At 45.8% G+C, this 23,222-nt stretch overlaps 1 protein-coding gene across 1 annotated transcript in view; it reads right to left on the bottom strand.

The window, feature by feature from the left end:
* The window catches only part of Thsd4 (thrombospondin type 1 domain containing 4), a 516,099-nt gene that overhangs the window by 367,120 nt on the left and 125,757 nt on the right, over window positions 1-23,222 (bottom strand). Inside the window, exon 6 of the mRNA XM_060375409.1 lies at window positions 12,597-12,699. Coding sequence (XP_060231392.1) covers window positions 12,597-12,699 — 103 coding nt within the window. The remainder of the gene's footprint in view (window positions 1-12,596; window positions 12,700-23,222) is intronic.

Below are 23,222 nucleotides of genomic sequence, written 5' to 3' on the forward strand. Positions count from 1 at the left end.
CTAATTGTAAACCGTCTCACTCCAAAATCCCCTTCATGCTAGCCAGATAGGCATTATTAGGGTACAGGGTGCGACAAAAGGCCCAACCACTCCTTCTGGGTACCCTCTTCCGACATTCAAGCGGGCGGCTTCTGAAAGAGTGAAAAGAGGGTGCTGCAGGAGATTAAGAGAAAGCCCAGGATTTCCTGGAAAAGTCTTGACAGCCTTTCATGTACAAACACATTTGTTTGTTTTCAAAGAAAGTGGATCAGCCATAGGTTGGTTGAAGGAGCAGAGAAATTTCTTGGTAACCCCTGAGGCACATGACTACGCTCAGCCCGGGAGGCAGTGCTTATGCAATGAGTATGTATGTGTGTGTGTTTGTGTGTGTGCACACACGCACACAGAACTGTGGGTATGGCATTTGGCACATATGTAAAGTCAGAGGACAAACAACCTTGGGTGTCAGTCCTCAGACACCTTCCACCTTTTGTTTGAGTCAGTAACGCTCAGTGGCCTAGAACTTTGCCAAGCCGGCCGAACTAGCTGGCCTGCAAGCTTTCAGGGACCCCGTTTCTGCCTCCCCTCTCTCAGTGCTGAGATTATAGGCATGTACCGCAGCTCTTGGAGTAACCTGAGCTCAGGTCGTCCTGTTGTAAGGCAGTCACTTTCCTGAGCCATCTCCTCTACACCCAGGACCTTTTAGTGCATCCATCTTTTCTTTGAACCTGGCCAGACCACGCCGACTTCAGGCCTTCCCATTCCCACGAGCCGTAGAAGGGACCTGCTATGGAATATGACATCAGCCCTGTCCCTCCTGACCACTCATACTCCCAGAACTCGGCGAAGCAGTCCTTGCAGAACACTGAGGGTGAAACAGGACTGAGGCTCATTGTTTAATATTTTGCAATGGGCTTAAGTTCTATGCTTGATTTCAAATCCTTAAGCTGATTCGTATTGAGACTAATCTGCTTATTAGATGTTGAAACACACCCGTAGGCTGTTTTTCAGTAACTACCCAGGATGACACTGGCTCAAGTGCCAGGAAAAAAAGAGAGGGAGCTTTTACAAGAATCAGCAGCACCTTCCAGAATACCACAGAGCAGAGGCAATTTTCTCCCTCCAGTGATCTTTCCTCTTCCTGATCCTAAACTTCCCAGTGACAAGGCTTGGAGGGTTGTGTGAAGCTGGCCCCACCCTCAATCTTCAGCTAGCCAGAACAGCATGGAGGCAAGCAGCGGGCATGTCCTAGAAGCATTCCCCATCCATAATCCTACTCCTCGTGGGGGAGGGAGGAGGAGAGCCAATCACTGAGTAGGAGTAAGGCCGTCAGAGGAGAGGGAAGAGAATCTTCATGAGTTTGCTTTGTTACACACAGCCCTGAGAGGGCTTTACTTACACTGAAAGTAGTGTCCCACGCCCATGTGGAAATGTGCAGCATTCAGTCAGAGCTGCTCCAGGCAAACTATAGGCAAATGGGAGCCACACAGCTTCATGCCATCCTCACATAGGGAGACCATTAGTACCGGCTTCACACAGGGCAAGAAGGATGGAAGCCCGCCAGCCCCTGAGTTAGAGCACAATTTCAGCCATCTTCCAGGGTGTCGAGATGTCTTCCCCGAAGCTGGGACTGGCTCAGCGAGTGCAGCACTCGCACTCTGGAGTTCGGATCCTGTAAAGGCAGGCAGCCAGCCCCCGAGCTAACAGCCATCTCACAGACGGGAGGCATGCTGCCTTGAAATTCTAATTTGCATTCTCTGGTATTCAGTGATGTTGGGCATTTTATGATACATCTGTTGGCCTTTTGTATGTCCTTGAGAAATGCCCACGCTGGCCTTTTGTAATTTTAAATAGGATTGCTTTCCTGTTGTGGGTTCACTTGAGTTCCACACGTAAACTGACATGAGCTCTGACCTCAGGCACAATTTGTAAACAATTTCCCCCAACTGTGGGTTGCCTCTTCCTTCTCTTGACTAATTCTTTTAGGCAGAGAAACACTTTAGTTTGCTGCAATCATGTTTGCTATTTCTATCTATGATCTTTGAGCTCTGTCTTAGTTCTTTTGCTGTGAAGAGACACTATGACCAAGGCAACTCTTATTAAAAAAGCATTTAGTTGGAGGCTTGTCTACAGTTTCAGAGGTTTAGTCCATTGTCGTCATGGCAGGGAACACGGTGGCATGTGAGTGCCGGCGCACCGGAGAGCTGCATCCTGATCCTGAGGGGGGTTAGGGGAGAGGGGACAGCTGCAGACACAAGGACTTTTCAAACCCAGTGACACACTTCCTTCAAGGCTGCACCTCCTCATCATTCTAATCCTATCAGAGAGTTCCACTCCCTAGTGACTAAGCCTTCAAATATATGAGCCCACGGGGCCATCTTCTGCAAACCACAAGTCCCTGCCAGAAGCCAAAGGAGATCTGGTTTGCTTCTGCTTGTCTTCTGACTGTCACTGCATTTTTGAGTCAGTTCCCCTAAAGTCCTCTTTTTGCTCTGTGGTCAATAAGAAATGATAACTTCAAATGGTGCATGTGGGGGGGGGCTAAGAAATCTTAGAATAGTTTTTACAATTATGATACTTACATTGGCTATAAACGTCACCTTCCAGAACTGAAAGAACAAAAGAGAAGTAGAAAGAGATTAACTTTTAATTTAGTGTGCGTGTGTGTGTATGTGTGTGTTGAGGTCAAAAGGACATTCTGTAGGAGTCATTTCTCTCCTACCACGTGAGACCTGGGGATCGAACACATGTCATGGAGCAGTAAGCACCCTACTCACCACGCCATCCTGCTAGCCAGAGAACAGATTTTTAAAGTTCTTTTTGTTAATTATATTTTATGCATGTGGATGTTTTGCCTCCACATATGTCTGTGCACCACATGTGTGCCTGTAGAGGCCAGAAGAGAGTGTTGGATCCTCTGGAACTGGAATTATAGATCGTTAGGAGCTGCCCTGTGGGTGCTGGGAACCAACAAGACATCATAACATACATCCTGCAGGAAGAAAAGATAGTGCCCCGTTGGCGCCCTTGTTTCTAGGACAGAACAGGTCCATAGATGGGCTTCTAGCAAATCCTTGCTCCTCTGTGAGGGTCTCACTCCTTCAGTCTTTTGGAACAGAATCCAGTGTGCATAACCTTTGAGCCATCTCCTTTTAGTTGTTTGTTTTTTTCCAGACAGTGTTTCTCTGTATAACTGCCCCAGAACTTGCTCTGTAGACCAGGCTGGCCTCAAACTCACAAAGATCTGCCTGCCTCTGTCTTCTGAGTGCTGGGATTAAAGGTGTGTGCTACCGTGCCTGGCTTAAGAATACTTTTTTTAAAGCATGACTCTACACAATAAAATGCTTGGGTTACAAGGGAGTAGTCCCATGGGTTTGGAACATGGTATGTTCCTATATAACAGCCATGCCAATCATGATAGAGAACCTCACTATCAATCCAGAAGGGTCCACGTGTTCCCGGCCAGCTAACCTTCCCCACCACCTGGAGAGGCCAAACACTGGAATTCTTTCTCCATTATCTTTTGTCTTCTTCTTCTTCTACAACATCACAAGAATGGAATTGGACAATGTGTTCTTTTCTTTCTGGCTAATTTTGCTCACCATAATGTTTCTGGGCTTCAACCAGGTTTTTATATGTATGCATCAGTAGCACATTCTTTTTTTTTATTATTGCCAAATAATACTCCACCAGATGAATGTACAGCTATTTTATGCAGAATCCTGTTGATGGATACTTGGTTTGTTTCCAATTGATCTCTCATGGAAAAAAGTACTGAGAACATTTTGAACAAACATTGCTATAGACAATGCTATAGACACATGCTTCCTTTCATTTGTCTTGAATAAATTAGTTTTTTGTTAAACAGTGAAGAAGTTTTCTTGAAAGTTGCACAAAGAAGTAATAACCTTTTTCAGGAAGAAAGCATAATGCCTTCTCGGCATCCTTGCTTCTAGGACTGCGCAGGTTCAAAGATAAAATTCTAGCTAATCTTGCTCCTCTGTTCCAATCTCATCCTAGACTCACCTTGGTCCACAGGCATCCTCACGTCTCCACCATTCTCAGCAAGTCTTTCTCCTCTTTTTAAACAAATGGACATTCTCAACATGCCTTCTTCATGGCGGACTCTTAACTCCCTAACTTTTCTCCAGCTCTGGACTAACACTACAGCGGGCAACATTCTAGAACATTTTTCAATGGGCAACGGGCCATTCCAGTTTTGTGTTGGGAGTTTTCATTTCTCTTCACAACTTGCAGTCTCCAGCAGCATTTCATGGGCGTTTGGGGACACTTCTCTTGACCCCTCCACATCAGAGTCAAGATTCTATTGGCAGACTTTTGAGTTGGGGTGGGCTGTACTATTTGCTAGCAGGCTGGTCATGGGCAAATTACTTGCCTATTCTATACCTCCTCTTCCTGTATACAATGAGGAACATAACACTATCTAAATGGTCACTATGAGGGGGACTTAGTACTCAGAACTGTGCCACGTACACAGCATATGTTCAATCGAATATGTGCAGATTTTAAAACATTTTATTTTATCCTCATTGTCTAAGTCAATGTGAGCTGCATAATAAAATAACAGAGTGGGTAGCTTAAATGGCAGACATTTACTTCTCATAGTGCGGGAAGCAAGAAACATAACATCAAGGTATCAGAGTGGGCTTTGTTCCTCTGGGCTGCCTCACTATTGTGTCATATGCACATGTCTCCTCAGAGAGAAAATGCTGGTGTGGTTCTCTTCATACAGAGACACGAGCCCTATCTGCTCCATCCTCCCACCCACTGAACCTCATTTAAATGCAATTATTTCCTTACAGGTCCCATTGTCAAATACAGCCACAATAAGGATTAAGACTTCAATATACAAACTTTTTGATGGTCCAAAACACTCAGTCCATAGCTTTCACTATAGTACATAAATGAGAACATTATAATTATTGAGCGTCATTAGCATATGAAGTTACATATTTCTCCTTTTAATACCCTGGGGTTATTATGTCCTGGTTTCTCTCCCACCCACTGGACCACATTTCTGGACCATCTTTAATGGCTGAGCCTCTTATTTTATTTTATTATTAGGTTTTTTTTTTTTTTTGAGATAGCCAAGGTTGGCCCAGAATTTCGCCTCCTTTTGCTTCCACCTCCCAATTGCTGATTAGGAGCGTGCACTATTGTGCCCAGTTTGTGAGGTGCTGGGGACCAAAGCCGGGGCCTCAGAGGCCAGCTGAGCTACATGTCACAGTGGACATGCTCCCATCATTCCTGACTCAGCCGTACCTCTGGCTCTCAGAATTCCACTCTCTTCAGCTCAGCCCTTAGGGACACAGAATCTTTGAGAACCCAAACACAAATCTGCCCCATGGCTGTGAATGAACACTGCTATCTATACGCGAAGAGTTCAGTGGCAGAGTGCTTAGCATACATGATGTCCTGGGTTCCTTTACCAGCACTGCAGAATAAATAAGGAGATTAAAAAATTCTGGTATCTGCCATCTATACTACAATAAACTAACAAAACTTGACCCCTGAGTGTTAGGCCAGGGTCCTCGCATGAGAATAGGCACAGTGGTGTCTCCTTATGTGGTTTCAATTTCCATTTTCAATTTCTAGGGTCCACACGAACTGAAAGATTATTAAATGGAAACTTCTAGAAATGAGCAATTCCTGAATTTTAACTTGCGCACCATTCTGAGCAGCACGGCAAAATCTTACAGCATCCCTCTCCAGCCCTCCTGGGACATGCATCGTCTCTGTGTCAAGCAGATCCACGAAATATAGACTGCCCACCTGTTGGTCCTTTAGTAGCTGCCTCAGTCGTCACTTCAGCTGCCATATGGTAGCTCAATGCCGGGCTCAGCTTTACTTAGTAATGGCTGTACAGCACCAGGCTATGGAGGCTGACACATGACATAGTAAATTACTTCCTAAAAACGCAAACAAATGCATTCAAGAAAAACAAAGAAAGACCTGAGACTGAAGAAAAGCACCTGCAGTACAAGCTTAAGGGACCTGAGATCAAATCCCCAGCATCCTGTAAAAAGTCAGGCATGGCTGCATGTGTCTGTAGCCCCAAGCTGTGGGGCGGAGACAAGGGGATTCTGAGTGCTTGCTGGCCAGCCAGGCTAGCCAAAATGGTGATCCTCTAGCTTCGTGTGAGTCTCTGCTTCATGGGAAGAAGGCAGAGAGTACTTGAGATAGCACCTGATGTTCTTTCCTCTGGCTTCTGCATACATGTACATGCACCTATGCACCCATCACACACAGACACATGCACACACACACATACACAGGGACAGAGAGAGAGAAAGAAAGACAGAGACAGACAGACAGACAGACAGAGACATGTCATGGTTGCTAAGACTGATGGGACCACTAAGATGTCTTAAAAGAGAAGTCACATTCACACAACTGTTGGAAGCATGTGAAACTTTTAGGAGTTGGGGCCTTGCTGGAGGAAGTGGGTTACTGCAGGGAGGCCTCAACGGCTTATAGTGCCACTTCCTGTTCACTCTGCCTTTTGCATCGAAAAGCATCGTGATCAGCCAACTTCCTGCTCCCGCTGTCATGCCTGCCATGACATGTGTGCCATGACATGAAGACCACCATGGTAGATTGTAACCCTCGAAAAGCATACAGAGAATAAACCCTTTCTCCCTCACCTTGCTTGTGTAGGCATCCTTTATCACAGCAATTGGGAAGCAGTGAAGACAACAAGGAATACAGGACTTGGTCCTAGCCAATGTTTCCGTGCCTATAGGGGACCTGGGATGTATGTATCGCGTATAACACAAGATGGAGTACTATATGACTGCCCCAGTGTCCAAGTCTTCTTATTAAACTGTTCCATTGCAGGTATGCTGACGACATAATGCATTATCCAAACCAAATATGAAAGTGAAATAGAGCTGAGATGACAGCCCAAAGAAGACACGGGGCACCCCGAGTCTCCTTCCCCCCGTTACAAGCTTAAGGCTGTGACAAACGTTCCTAGAGGCATTATCTGAAGTGAGGTCAACAAATCCAGGAACTGTGATTAAAGGTCCAAGAAGAACCATCTGGTGAAATTAATGTGTTTATCAGGGGCTGCACTCTGCTTTTACTATTCTATGTGGCATTGAGCTGAATGAATGCAGCTGTTTCCCTAAGTAGGCACAAGTGAATAGCAGAAGCCGTATTGCACGCTGGGCTGCAATGCAAAATCCAGCCGTCAAGCCTGAACACCACACAGGAACACTAGCAGCGGCTTCCTCCCACTGCTCAGCCTGGGAGTCATTTGAAAGGAAGAAGAATAACATCAAAAAAATAATCTTATGGGAAAAAAGAGAAAGACAATTATTTAAGCAAAGCCAAAATAAATGCAACTTCCATAACCATTTATCTCCTTGAAAGTATGTGAGAAACACCACTATCAGTAAATGCTATAAAAGACAGCTGAATTTTCTAGTAACACATCGTAGGAGATAGTGGGACTATTGTGGATGTGGCTTGTAGTCAAGGCAAGCGTACTCTCTCTCTCTGTGTGTCTCTGTCTCTCTCTCTTTCACTGTGTGTGTGTGTGTGTGAGGCCACATGTGTCTATACGCATGGAGATCAGAGGTACCTCGGGGACCGCCCACCTTGTTCTTTGAGACAGACCCTTTCTAGGCTGGCTGGCCCTAGAATCTGTCTTCATCTCCCAATGCTGGAATTTCAAGCATGCACTGTGCCTGGTTTTTTCCGTGGGTGCTGAGAATCGAACTAAGGTCCCCAGGCTTGCACGGTAAGCACTTTAGTGGCTAATCTATCTCCCCAAACCTCGTGTTGTTTTTGTGGAAGAATGTCTGAATGTCAGCCCAACCTCTAGTTGACTACCTTTGCTTCTTGGGATATGGGTCCCTGATGACAGGGTCAGACACTTGGCCTGAGCAAGAGCAAGGAACCCATGCCTTAAAACAGGGTTCAGGGATGATAATATGATCAGAAAAGATCACTATGCAGTTTTCCTGACTTAGAAAATTATCAAGAATCTGAGTTTCCACGTGCTGGTGTAACACACCACATAAAATACTGGCACCAGGAACTGTGCATAGCAGCCGGAAATCAAAGTGAGTCAAGGTGTGAGCAGAGCCACGCTTTCTGTGAAGTGTCAGGGAGGGTGGTGGTGAAAAAACTCTTTCCATATCTCTTCCTAGCTTCTGGCAGTCACTGGCAATCCCCGGTGTTCTCGGCTTACAGCCACACTACCTCACTTCCTGTCTGCCTCTGTCATGGATGTCTGTGACTTTGCCTGGGCTCTCGGTGTACATGGCTGTACCCCTTCTGAGGAGAGCAGGCACAGCACAGAAGGACCTTCCACATCAACCATCAACCAAGAAAATGCGCTATAAGATTGCCCAATCTGGTGGAGGCATTTTCTAACTGAGCTTCCCTCTTTCAAAATAACTGTAGCTCTTGTCAGGGTGACATAAAACTAGGCAACATAGTCACGTCCACACGTACTAGAAACTGGAGCAGCTGTTCTCAACCTATGGGTGATGACCCCTTCGGCAAACCTCTGTCTCTAAAAATATTTACATTACAATTCCTAACAGTAGCAAAATTACAGTTATGAAATAGCAACAACAATAATTTCACAGTTGGGGTCTCTACCACATACAGAACTGTAGTAAAGGGTCGCAGCATTAGGAAGGTTGAGAAGCCCTGAATTAGAGTTTTTTGGTTTTTTTGTTTGTTTGTTTGTTTCTGAATTAGAGTTTTAATGTGTCTTTGCAGGAGCGGGGAGGGAGGCACCTCTGTGCTGGCACAAAGCAGCAGGCGAAAGACTGTCTCACCTGTGAGGGCTCTCAGTGCAAAGCCACGGGAGCTTCTCTCAGGCTGCTCACCCGCCTGAGAGAAGCAGAAGCAAGGCTGAAGGAAGACTGAAGGATAACAGTCTGGGTTTCCTGGAAAGCAGCCCACCTGACCCAGCCCACGTGACCCAGCCCACCTTTTCAATTTCTCAGCAATAACCAACAAAATGCCTTTTCCAGTTAAAGTTATTTTGTTTGGCTTTCTCTCACAATGATGAGGTAACTCGTACATTTAGCATTGAACACTGCTGTATAATAGGAATCTAAGTAGTTTCCCACAATCTATTTGGGGTATTTATAAAAAAACATTTTTTTTTATTAATCAGCCATTCGATAGGGCATGGTGGCACATGCCTGTAATCCTAGTATTTGGGATGTAGAGGCAGGAAAATCAGAAGTTTGAGGTCACCCTCAAGCTCTATAGTGAGTGCGGAGCCAGGCTGGGACATACGTGGGCCTGCACTCTCTCAGTCTTGGGCTAGTCTCTCAGGTCTCTGTTGACGCCCAGAACAAAAGAGGAAAGGAAGGGTAGAACCATACTTAAGTCAGACAAGAACCAGCCTCCACAGCAACAGCAACAACACAAGGACACGCTTGCAGGGCAATTTCTGTGTTCTGCCTAGACTCTGGTCCATCGCCTGTAGAGCCGGGACAAGCATCTGGCTACCAACTACCTTGTCCCTGCAGGGAAGATGCAGTTCACAGCTTCAGCTGCAGAGGTGCAGCGGGCTGTGCCTGGCATCACAGACTGCTCTGCTCTTCCCCGTGGGTAACACGAAATGGCTGGTTAGGCACAAGCCTGGCAACAACGGAAGGACGCTGCTCTAAGGAAACCAAACATTCTCAACCCTGCTTGAATCACCTGGATCTTTAAATTAATTAATGATGATGATGACGATACAAATAAAATGATGATAATAACAACAATAATAATTCTAGATACCCAGGATGCAACGCAGCTGATTAAATCAGTCGGGGGGGTATGCACTAACATTTCTAGAAGGCTCTTGGATGCCTCAGACGAACATTTCTTTGTATGGGCCTGGGTTCGTCAGATGGTTCTGTTTGTTCACGTGTCTTACTTCACCAGCGATCTCCTAAGTATTCATGAGAAGAATTCCTTCCTGAGCTACACGGTTCAGTAGAACCACAACCTGATTTCTCTCTCTCTGTTTACCATCCATCACCATGACAAGACAACACACTCACATGGCTTAAAACAACAGAAGATTTTTTTTCTCACAGTTCTGAATGCTGGAAATCAAACTGCAAATAGTGGCAGGCCATGTTCATCCTGAGGGCTTTAGGGGACAACCCTTCCCTTGCCTCTCCTAGATCCCATAGTGTCCAGCAATTATGATGTTGTTACTTGGCTCACAGGCCTTCATCATAATTCGCTGTCCTCCTGCATGTCCATGAACAACAACTTTCCTTTCTTTCTTTCTTTCTTTCTTTCTTTCTTTCTTTCTTTCTTTCTTTCTTTCTTTCTTTCTTTCTTTCTTTCTTTCCTTCCTTCCTTCCTTCCTTCCTTCCTTCCTTCCTTCCTTCCTTCCTTTCCTACCTCCCTCCCTCTGGGTTCCTTTGTGTAGCCTTGGCTTTCCTGAAACTTGCTCTGTAGACCATGCTGGTCTCAAACTCACAGAGATCCTCCTGCCTCTGCCTCCCCAGTGCAGGGATGAAAGGCCTGTGCCACCTCTGCCCAACTTCAACTTTCTCTTCTAATGAGAATACCACCCATTAGGGTTTATAAACCTATCAGCTCCAGTGTGGACTTAGTCTAGGCAATTAAATTTTTAAGATTAATTTTATTTTTAATTATGTATAGATGTTTGTGTGAGGGAATGTGTACATGTAAGTGCAGATGCTCTCAGAGTCCGAATTAGGACATTAAACCCCTAAAGCAGGAGTTAGAGGTGGTTGTGAGCTGCTCAGTTTGGGTACAGGGACCCGAATTCAGGTTGTCTGGAAATCCGCAAGTAATCTAAACTGCTGAGTCATCTTTTCTGTCCCTTCCCTAAGGCCATTTATCTGCAACAGCCCAACCCTGTTTGCAAAGAAAGTTGCATGCTGAGATTCTAGGATGGGTACAAATGGCGAGGGGGCAGTTTACCCAATTTAATCCTATGTGCTCTTCCTATCCATACACAGGCCTCACAGAAAACCAAACAAGAGTTGTCCCAAGACCTACCTAAATGAAAGCACCTCTTTTATGGGAAAAAAAAAAAAAAAAAAAGAGTATACTTTAAAACCGTTGATGGAACAGTGCAAAAATAGTACATCCAACTTGCTCCAACCTTATAAAACCATGGAAGGAAAGTTTATATGAAACCAACATACTGGCCTAGTGCTGCCATCCGAATTCTGTGCATGCTGTGCCTGCAGCACGTTTCCACCAATGCCCTTCTTATTGGGATCTGAGTTAGAATTCCATAGCATTTTAAGAAAGGAAAAGATCTGAACTGACCTCAAATTGAACTGAACATCAAACTCTCCCTATTCTTCCAGGACCCAGGGCCCTCCTTCCCGGACGCTCTGAAGACCGTGGACTCTTCCTTCCCCTGCTCCCACCAACCTTGAGCCTTCCCTCCTTTGCTCCCCAGGACCTCATATCCTCTCTGATTTGTGTTCTGCTGCTCTACGACTCATATGCATGCCTTTCTTGGCTGGATCCCATACCTCAACTTTAAAAGTCAGTTTTGCTCTTAACAACCTTGATGTCACAGGACCATCTGAGAAATTAACAGCTTACAGCCTCTCCCCTGGGAATACCGGACAGTAAGGACTTTGTACAGAGCAGTTGACTTTCAATCTCTTTGCCTCTTACTGAGGGACAGGAGAAGCACCTCGGTGTCTGCATAGGTGATACTGGTTTGGCCCCTGAGGGAGTTGATTCCCCATAAACACAAGTATATCTTACCACTGAGCTTTCTCCTGACATTTTCCAAGATCCTGGACAGAGAAGCAATGTTTTGGAGTCTGGTTTTGAGGCACCCCAGCAGCTCTAGCCACTGCCTCGGGCTTCTCACTTAACCCTGAAGACAGCAGGCTCCTGCTTCAGCCAACTGGACTGCTAGCACAGAACTGCACACACTGTTCTGGACCTGCTGAGGCTACCTCACAGGAAATATCTCAGAACCGAACATATCTCAGTCCAAACTCCACGCTACTAGATGAATTTTGACAAAGAAAAAATTACTCCAATGTACACAACAGTGTTGACAAGCTCCGTCAACTTCTGACTATCACTGTGATATGGCACTGACTATCACTGTGATATGGCACTGACTATCACTGCGATATGGCAAGGGGCCTTGGTGCGCCCTTTTGTTCTCTCCATGTATGGAGGAAACATGAGAGGCTTCCCAGTGTGTGAACAATTATCACTCTGCACACTCACCAGCCTTTCTAACGTGTGGAGGTTAAGAAACAAAAAATCCCTGGCTCTCAGCTTGCTCATACCCTATCTACCCATCATTCCCCAAACCCTGCTCTGCCCGTCTCTGCCATCCTCAGGTGTTGCCTGCTTCTAGCCACACCTCAGAGGCAAGGATAGTCCAGGTATGCTCCGGGCTGGGCAACAATTGTTAAAGACCTCTGTAGGTCACTTTGCTCCAATGGTCACATTCTCTAGCCAGGATCACCTCAACACAGGCTGAAAACAACAGAGTTGATAGGACAAAATAATGATGATACAACAATGATGATGATAATAATGATGATAATGATAATAATACTATTTCTACTGACACAGCTGAGTCAGGGGGACAGACCCGGCTGCCTTACCTTCTGCAAATGGTTCCCATTCATAAAACCGGCCCATGAATGGCTTATTGTTGTAGGATGCGCACTGCACCTCCCGGATACTTCTTCCACTTTCCGGACACGCCTAATAAAGTAGATATAAAACATGTAGTTAGCGCTCATGCTTGTAATCCTAGGATCTCTTTCTTTCTCTTTCTTTCTTTCTTTCTTTCTTTCTTTCTTTCTTTCTTTCTTTCCCTCCCTCCCTCCCTCCCTCCCTCCCTCCCTCCCTCCCTCCCTCCCTCCCTCCCTCCCTCCCTCCCTCCCTCCCTCTCTCTCTTTCTTTCTTTCTTTCTTTCTTTCTTTCTTTCTTTCCCTTCCTTCCTTCCTTCCTTCCTTCCTTCCTTCCTTCCTTCCTTCCTTCCTTCCTTCCTTCCTTTTTGCTTGTTTTAAGACAATGTTTCTCTGTGTAGCCTTGGCTATCTTGGACTTGCTTTGTAGACCGGCTGCCCTCAAACTCACAGGGATCTGCCTGCCTCTGCCTCCCTGAGTGCTGGGATCACAGGTGTGGGCCACCACACGGCTACCTTTCAACTCTGAAAACCAGGTTTCCTCCAATGAAACCAGGGTTTCTGAAAAATCGCTGGTCATCTTTATTAAATGTTTAGGGTGGGGTTACAGCTCAGTGGGACAGTTGCCAGTTTAGTCTGTAGGGCCTGGTCCTGGGTGCCCTAGTACTGTATAAATAAACACAGAAACAATAAAAACATGAATTTACTGACTGGGGAGATGGTTCAGTGGAAACGCACAAACATGTGGGTCTGAATTTGGAATCCTCAGAATCCATTTTTAAAAAGAAGAAACCAGGTACATAAGCCCAGCCCTGTGGAGCCTTCCAGTCCGTCTAGCCAAACTGGCAAGGTCCAGGCTCAGTGCAAGGTTGTGTCTAAAGTACCAATGTGGATGAGGCCCAGGGAACATGGCGGAGAAGGGGGCAGGAAGACTGCAAGAGGGTCAGGGATTTTGCTGTGAGACTGTGTTTCCTAGTGGTGTCAGAAGGTATCCTGTGAAATCTCACCAACACAGCCGCCCAAATGTGAGCTGAACAAGGATGACGCCAACGAACATGCCAAGCTGGACAGAGCAAAGCCTAGCAACCTATACCGAGGACCACAGGCAACCAAGAAAGTTAGCTGGGGGAGAGGTGGTCTTCCCCAGGCAGGAGCACACTGTTGTCCAGCACCATATGGTCAGCCCATACATACAAGTAACATATCAATTCATAGGATATATTTAGCAATATATGTATACACAAATACATATGTGCATCCAATAACAATTGATAAAAATCAAGGTCAGTAAATTGAGGAGAGCGGGAGGGGTATACAGGAAGGGTAGAGGGAGGAAAGAGAAGGAACAGATGCTTTAATTAAATTATAATCTCAAATAAAGAAGATGATACAATACAGAGAAAGATGGAGGAAGACAGAAAATGCTCAATTCTGGCTCTGGGCTCCACACATCTAAGCACATACTGTGTGCACACCTGCAAATGTGCACACTCATGAGAAAAACTTGAGATTACTCTAACGCAGATCTCCAGGCTTCCCTGCAGCTTAGAACCATTGTTAGGCTTGTTTGTTTTGTTTTGTTTTGTTTTTCCTTTTAAAAAGTAAAACAACAACAAAAACCTCCCAGGTTAATTTATTGTAAATGGTTTGCCAAGCCTTCAGCTTTGGACTGCTAAATGTGCTTCCCTCCCTCTAAAAGCCAGCCCTTTGCAGATCCTTCCCCTGGCACAGAACAATGCCCACAGCTAACACATCCAGAGCCCTCAGCAGGCACCAGACCCTCTTCAAATGTATTTCACATGTCACTCACTCTATCCCCACAGCCACCAATAGAACAAATGTCATAGTTTCATAGAATTCTTTTTTCACAGACAGGACACCTGAGGTACAGAGGTGGCAGGGAGGTTCCCTAGATTTCAGTCCACACAGGATGGCCCTCATCAAGTGCTCGGCTCTCTTCATCCTCCCAATCTTTTCTTGTCTGAATTCTGTCTTCCCTCCAAAGCAGGAGCTCCCAACCTCCAACATACACAAAATTCACGCAGAGATCTTGCTCCCTGGAGCCCTTCCCAAAGTATTTCTACTCCTTCAGTCCAGAAGGAGGTCTATGAATCTGTATCTTATGAAATGTATCCAGGAGATTCTGAGACCCAATGAAAACAGGCAGTTCCATAGGCCTTATTTCTACCTCGTTTGTAAGCGGCTAACGGAGTGGGTACCTGATATATATGTAAGAGATTAGAACCACTAAATTATATTGTGGCAAAGGATGATCTGTCATTTCAAAACCCAGCTACAGCCTGTTTAAATGGTGTGTGTGTGTGTGTGTGTGTGTGTGGTGTATATGTCTGTGTATATGTGTATATCTATACATATATATACATTTATGTATGTTCTGTGAATGTGTATGTATATATCTCTGTGTATATAAATTTGTATATTGTGTGTGTGTGTGCTTATGGGTGTGTACTTTCCTCTGTGTGTGTGGTATGTGTATATGTATGTGTGTGTGGTGTGTGTATGTATCTGTGTGTATTATGTGTGTGCTTATGGGTGTGTACTTTCCTCTGTGTGTGTGGTATGTGTATATGTATGTGTGTGTGGTGTGTGTATGTATCTGTGTGTATTATGTGTGTGCTTATGGGTGTGTACTTTCCTCTGTGTGTGTGGTGTGTATATGTATCTCTGTATGTATTACGTGTATATGTGAATGCTTATGGTGTGTATTGTGTGTGTGTATGAGTGTGTGTATGTGTGTGTGTGTGTGTGCGTGTGTGTTTTAGCAGAAGGGAAAGGAAAGGAGCCCTGTGGCCTCTTAAACATTACAAAGCACTATGCATAGACATTTCCAGAATAAACTGCTAATAGCTCAAAATCCTCAAGGGTTTATAAAGGATTCTGCTGTATGTCATCAGAAGCATCAGATCTTCTGGAAGATGAAAGAACAGAGGGAGGAATGAGACCCAGCAGGAGGAGGCCATCCCCTGCTTGGGAGGGATGGTGGAGGGAGGCTCTTGGACCCCACCTCAGGGTGGCCAGAGCCTGCTGGGCCTGATGCAAACCATATGGAACAAGATTCCATTTGAGGCTGAATGTGGAGTCAGTGAGGAGAGGGTCTGGGTGGGCAGGGGCGGGCCGAGCTCTGACAGTCCGTGGGAACCGACAGGCTGGGGCAGCCCACTTCCTGCTAGCCACCCTGACTACTGCACGCATGTGTCCCCAACAGCAGCAGCTGGAAAGGGGAAGACCAGGCCGCACATGTCAGCCCCAAACCACGCGGCAAAGCTGCTCTGGAACGCCTGATCTTCGTGCTTTCACCTCCCAAGTAGAATTACAGGCCTGAGCCGCCACACTCATGAGATTTGGGGCAAGATGCTTTTCATGCCCTCTTTGCAGAGTCATGCACAGTTGGCCTGAGATCAGCCAGTCTCCCAGTCACCGTCCCTGAATCAGTCCCCAAATGTGTCAAGGAGAGAAAAAAGTATCCATTAGGACTTGCTAATGAACATAGGATGGGCTGGTGACTTATATTTGGATACTTGTTTTCCAGTAGGGGGGACTTGTTTGGAAAGGGTTAAAAAAGATGGCCTTGTTGGCAGAAGCGTGTCACTGAAGGAACTGCAGATCTGTACAGTTGCTAGGGATATCAGTGTGGCAGTTCCTCAGGAAGATGGGACTTGATCGACCTCAAGCTATACCACTCTTAGGCATGTGCCTAAAGAATGCTTCATCCTACCATGGAGACACTTGCTCAGCCATGTTCACTGCTGCTCCTGTCCACGAAAGTCAGAAACTGGAAACAACCTAGATATCCCTTAACAAAAGAATAGATAAGGAAAATGTGGTAAATTTACACAATGGAGTATTACTTGGTCATTAAAAATCAAAATCAAACTTGCAGGTAAATGGATGGACCTAGATAATCATCTGGAGCTGGGGGCTAGGGGTAACAGATAGATCTCATTAGGAGCAGGAAATAAAATACAGCTATAGAGAATGTGGTAGAGGACTGGAATGAGAGGCTCAGGTAGGGAGGGAATGGGAAGAGGAGGAAAGAGAGAGGATACAGGGAGAGACAGCTAGAGTTAAGGTCCATTTGAGGGTAGTGTGGAAACCCATTACAGTAGAAACTTCCTAAAATATAAACATATATGAAGGTGATTGAAATAAAATTAAATGAAAAACAAGGACATGACTGCTCCTAGGTATGGTTGAGGAGAGGATTATTATAGATATGAGGGAGAAAACAGCCAGGGGCATCTGGAAGGGCCAGACTAAGCCTGGCCAGCAGACTGAACCAGGCCAGCAGACCTTGGCCATGACAGAGAGGGAGTGGGGTAGAGAAAGGGGGAGAGAAGAGAGAACTTGGGAACCTAGAGATCAAGAGAAGCTCACAGACAACATGGTTAGGTTTTACAGGAATTGGAAAAGCTGAGGGAAGGGAAGCTCAGAGGCTGGAGAGATTTGGAGTAAGAGGTTGGATATATTAGTCAGGATGACTGTAATAGGGATTATAGGAGATGCTGAGAGCCAGGCTGCCAGCCTCTGCTCTGATCTGTTAAATAGGTACCTCTGTCAGCCATCCACCCTGAGTTTCTTTGAAACCTAACAAAAATCACCAAATAATGGAGGAGACAGAGCCTCAATTGGCCATCTCTTGTCACCTAAGGAAGTTTCCAGTACTGGGATTAGGTTACATCTAATTGAATTGTTGGCCAAAGGGATTCCATGGGAATCCTGCAAATAACCCTGGCTGTTGCCAAGACTACAGCTGCTCCCCACAAACTGACAGCAAGGCCCTATTGCTGAATATAACACCTACACAACTCAGTGACTATGGAGAAGTTGAGCTGGTGCCTTCCAGAGCCTTCACGCCATACACTCTAGTGTCTTCAGTACAGGAATTCCGCATGCTACCAAAGAGAAATGTAAACACCAGTACAGGCCCAAACCCTTCGATCTACAGTGGTGTCCTACCCACTGTGGTACACAGCTTGTAGGAGTAACTGACCAATATGTGGTATGGCTTAAGGCCACACCATGAGGTAACCTGTACCCTGACACTGCTTGGGTGACCAAGAAAATGAGACTAGATAGCCCAGGGACCTGGAGTAAAGCCAAATAACACCGTTCTTAAAAAAAAAAAAGGCAGCAATAAAGTGACATTCTGCCATCCTCATAAATCAGTGCCATGTTCAGCCATCACCAGAGAAGCTTCCTCCTGAAGCAAAGGGAAACAAATACAGAGACCCACAGCCAGACATTATGCAGAAAGTGAAAGACCTTGGAACACTCAGCCCTAAACAGGATGTCTCCATAAAATCTCCTCCTTCAGAGCTCAGGGCACCCTGCAGAAGAGAAGGCAAAAAGAGTGTATGAGCCAGAGAGAATGAAGACAGCAAGGCCCTCTAAATGAACACGAGCTGCTCGTGTGAACTAACAGAGACTGCAGAAGCCTGCACAGGGCTTGCATGGGTCTGCAGCAGTCCTCTGCACACGTTACAGCTTCCACGTCAGGGTTCTTAATGGGACTCCTCAGAGGGCGAATGAGTGCATCTCTGGTTCCTTTTGCCTTCCCTTGGGATCTTTTCCTTCTGTTTATTTTTTTTCCAATTTAGATGTATTATTAGTTTTTGTTTTATCTTATTATAGTATGTTATTATCCTTTAGAAGCCTATTGGTTTTCTTTCTTTTTTTTCTCCCAAGAGACAGGGTTTCTCTGTGTAATAGTCCTGGTGAGTCCTGGACTCGCTTTGTAGACCAGGTGGCCTTGAACTCACAAAGATCTGCATCCTGAGTGCTGAGATTAACAGCGTGTGCCACCACCCCGGCTGGCCTATCGGTTTTCTAATGAGAGACAGATATGGACTGGACCTGAATGGGACTGGAGGTGGAGAAAACCTGGGAGGAAGAGGGAAGGGAAACCATAATCAGGACATGTTATGTGAGAAAAAATTACTTTGAGTAAAAGGGAAAGACTGGTCCGTGTAGCAGTCCTCAGCACCGTCCTGGAGAGGGAAGAGCCTAAAGGCTTCGTTAGAACACTGCTTCCTGGGGCTGGGGTGGCAGCTCAGCTGCTCACATCCCACTGTGCAAGCGTAAAGACGAAATTCACAGCCCCAAACAGGAGGTTCATATCACATTCCTCCCCTGAAGGCTCGGGATCTATGAGGAAGAGGGTGGGAGAAAGTGAAAGAGCCAGAGATGGTGACCGACTTCAGGGAACCAGCATTTTACAGACCTATTGGGCTGACAGACACATGAATTCGCAGTGACTATGACAGCATGTACAGGTTCAAACCCAAGGTCATGGAGGAAGAGAAGTGGACATGGAGCTCCACCCAGCCAAGGAGTTGTTGACATTTGATTGATGCTGGGAGACAGAAAGTCGCTTTCTTTGATGGGCTGATGCCTGGCGTGTCAACCATCCCACAGCAGGTCCCATGCTCAGGAGCAGTCGGTGGATACAAACTAGACTCAACGGTTTGAGGCAGGGAAGAGGGGTGCTAGAAGGTGGGTGAGGATCTGGAAGAGGGGAATGATGACCAAAATACATTGTATGAAACTCTCAATGGATGTATAAAAACATTATTTTGAAAGAGAGACAGAGACAGAGAGAGAGAGAGAGAGAGAGAGAGAGAGAGAGAGAGAAGGAAAGAGAGAGAGAAAGGAGAAAGAAAGAAAGAAAGAAAGAAAGAAAGAAAGAAAGAAAGAAAGAAAGAAAGAAAGAAAGAAAGAAAGAAAGAAAGAAAGAAACTATTGGATTTCCAGCATCTGGGGGAGAGAGCAGGAGAGCGAGGGCACACATTCAAATACTGGCACCCAGCACCTAATGCCGGCAGGTGCTAACAGCCACTGGGACGTGTCTAAAGCCTAGGTCAGGTTCAGCCTCATGGGTTTGGTGAAGCAGCTGCAGCCATAAGTAGCAAGAATGACACCAAGGAGGACAGGGAAATCCTGTTTTATGTCTCTTTTGTAGATGACATCTGTTTGTACTTGTCTCCTATTATCAGCATATAATCTCCTCATTTTAGCAGACTCTGTGAAGCTAATACTTCCAGGTTACAGACGCCTGTGCATTTATAAGAGTTTTAAATTGGTTGTTTCCTGATGTCATAGGCTGAGTCACCCTTCACCTTGTCAGTAATCATCTCTCTGTTAGGCTGTGAGCTGGCCTTGGGCAGGATCCTAAGGAACAGAGCCTTGACCGTGGGGCACAGATTCCTGTACTGTTCAGGTCAGAAAACTGGTGGGAGGTGGGGATGGGGTAGGAAGCCGTGTAGAAAGAGAGCAGGGTTGTTCAGGTTGGAACCAACAAAGGCTGGGGCTTTTCAGCCAAGGAATGCCCCTGGGGAGACAGCCTTCCCTCAGATGGCCCTGTTCGCCCCAGGGAGGGAGAGATGTTTCCACTGGAGCCTCTGGAAGAAAAACGAAGATGTACTTTAATGTGAGCTGAGTCCTTATAAAGCAGCACATGCCCTGTCCAAAATTCTGTCTCACGAGCGCCTGGGGACCCTCTGAGTCACACAGAGAGTTATGGAAATTCTGGCCACATTTCTAGCGACCCTGGTTAATCAGAGCTGACAACTTGGCCTGCCTAATTCCACTGCTCAGTGGGCCACCATCGGTGATGCAACACTTACCTTTCGGTAATTAAATTACTTTCCTCTCCTGAGGAGATGAGGAGCACCAAGCTCAGTGAAGATGGTGCCAAGAATTTGACCTTGAATCTGCCTGGGTCAGATATGTTCTTTCTTTCTTTTTTTAAAAAATCCTTGAAGTTACTCTGGATTCAATCAAAAGACCAGCTACCATGGCAACAGAGGGCACATTTAACTTCTTCCTTGAAGGGATCTAAAAAAGAAATCTAGAAACGTTACCCTGCCTTCATGAGGAGGTAGCTGGCAGAAAGAAGACATTAGAGAGGAACGCATCTCACAGTCTATTAGACTGTTGAAACACAGAGCCCCCCAGGACTCTGATGCTGGGAGAAGGAAAAGGCGCCCATCAGAGACCATGTCTCCAGGAAAGACACGTCACACAGTTTTAGCAGTTTGTCAGACCACCCTACGGGACGGAACTGCAACCTGTAGAGTAATGGGTCAGTGTGGGGTTGACCACACCTTGGCTGGACTTCTTAGAGGTGTATATTGTTGGTCCTCTATTTAAACTTTGTTCTTACTTCTGAACCCCAAGAAGAAGAGGGACTTGAGGGTTCCACTGAAACCCTTTTCTATTTTTTTCTCCTTTAATTTGGCTCTTCTGGTTAGTTTCTTAAAGACAGGTAGCTAGACCTACTTGGGACAGACTGTGAGCCCCCAAGTTAATAACTGCTGTAGAATTACTTAGGGGAAATGGCTCAGTTGGAAAAGGGCTTGCACAGAAGCATAAGGAGCGAGTTCAGAGCTCCTAGAAGCTCCCGGAACTCACGTGAAAAGCTACAGTAATGCAGAGTCCAGTGAGCCCAGCACTAAAGGGTCTGAGACAAGAACAGCCATGAATCTCACTGGCTGAACAGGCATGGAAAGAGCCTGTCTCAAACCAAACCAAAAAGGAAGTGAAGGAAAGAAAAGAAAGACTGAGGAAAGACATCCCAAGTTGATCTTCACACACGTGTGCTCATGTGGGCGCGTCTGAACATGTGTACACACACCACCTACTTAGCTTCTCATGGCCTACAGCGAAATTATCACAAGGAATGGTAAAATTTGCATCTTCCCCTGTCCATACCAAATCTCTAGAAATTTGAGTGAGGTTTAACCCAGTATGCAACAGCTCATGGCACTGTTGATGAATGGCAGCTTCATGAAATACACCAAAGATGGATCCGGCGGTTCCGGAACCTATGCCTGACCAACTGGAAGGCTGGCACTCCTGGCAAACATTCTCTTTCACACTCCTTCAACCCGATTCATCCTCCATATGAAGAGTAAGGGTCTCCCAGTTACCAGAGAGCGTGCTCCATCTCCTTTCTCAAGCCACACGGGACCAGCTCCATCTTTCCAAAGGTCCCCGCCACCTCCTACCGCTCCTGTAGTTCTCTGGGCAGTGATATGGTTTGCCTGAAGTCGAGGCATTGCATTGCATTTCTAATCTGAATTTCTCTTAATTCCCAAGTGCACCATTTTCCATCCAAGAGAAGAAGCCCATAATGTTTTCCCAGAGTCAAAGCCCCAAAGCATGTCAGCGTAACTAAATCCATCCTTTCACCCAGAAGAACATTTTGTTTTTAAAGACAAGGTCTCATGTATCCCAGACTGGCTTTGAACTCATTATGTGGCCAAGGATGACCTTAGACTTCTGATCTTCCTGCATTTACTTCCCTAGTGATGGGATGACAGGCTATATATCCCATCTGCTTTATGTGGTTCTGGGTGTCGAACCCACAGCCTTGTGTATGACAGGCAAGCACTCCCCCAACTATGCCACATCCCCTGCCAGAATCTTCTATTTTTAAGTTCTCTGCACACACACACATAAACACACACACATAGCCCTAGGCCCTGTCTCAGGTCATTTATGTACTCATGTACTTCTGTTTTTTTTAATGTCTATACCTGTACATTTTTAAAAGAATGCTTTTCTGCTAACCACCTGACAAAGTATACATTTACTCAAACGTGCAAACTGTCCTAAGGAACTTACAGTTCCTGGTGGCTATGTCAGAAACTCCATTGACAAGGGTGGATTCCTCGCCCTCTGCTGCCTGCCTGGAAGGGTAGGAAATTCCACTCCAAGGCAGTCATTGTGCTAGGTGTTCTGGCTAATGAGGACACAAAGAAGCTTCACACCATGGCTTCTTGGGGTCTCACAGGCCAACTCAAGAAAGGTACATAAGGACCTGTGTATCTGGAGGGGGTAGGGGTGTGCAGGGACTGGAGGGGACAAAGGGGGGCTAGCTGGTGCTTAGCCAGCAGGAAACTCAGCGTCTAATCTAGCAAAACAAGGAGTCAATGGATCCTTTTTAATGATGACTGATTTTTTTTTAATAGAAAAGAAACCAACATACTGGACTATGACTGAAAGGAAAAATGTGACAGAGACTGACAGAGTAGGAGAGAAGGGATGATTTCTTCCTTTCACAGTCAATGGGGAAAGGTTGGGAGTTGACAGAGTGAAGCAGATGGGCTCAGGAACTGTGTGTGTGTGTGTGTGTGTGTGTGTGTGTGTGTGTGTGTGTTCAGGTGCAAGAGCACTTGTGTGGGAGCCAGACAATACCTCAGGAGTTATTTCTCAGATGCTGTCCAGATTTTTTTTTTTTTTGAGAGGGTCTCACGCTGCTGTGACTCACTGATTAGGCCTGGTTAGCCACACCACAAGGCTGGGATTGTGAGTAGACACCTCCAAGACACCATTTTTGTTTTTGTTTTTGACCTGGGCTCTGTGTGGGGGTCACACTCGGGTTTTTACACACCGAGCCCTTCCTTGGCCTAGGACCCACATCTAAGGACTGAGAGCTCTGTCCTGGGAGCCTGATACACTCATCTTAATAGCACAGTGTTGCTACTTGCACAACTTTATTGTAAAGCAGTTATATTCACTGTTTATTAAACCACTTCTAAAAACATGATTACATTTCATTTTGTTTGTATTTGCT

Source organism: Meriones unguiculatus, chromosome 1 (assembly GCF_030254825.1).
Source record: "Meriones unguiculatus strain TT.TT164.6M chromosome 1, Bangor_MerUng_6.1, whole genome shotgun sequence".
NCBI lineage: Eukaryota > Metazoa > Chordata > Mammalia > Rodentia > Muridae > Meriones > Meriones unguiculatus.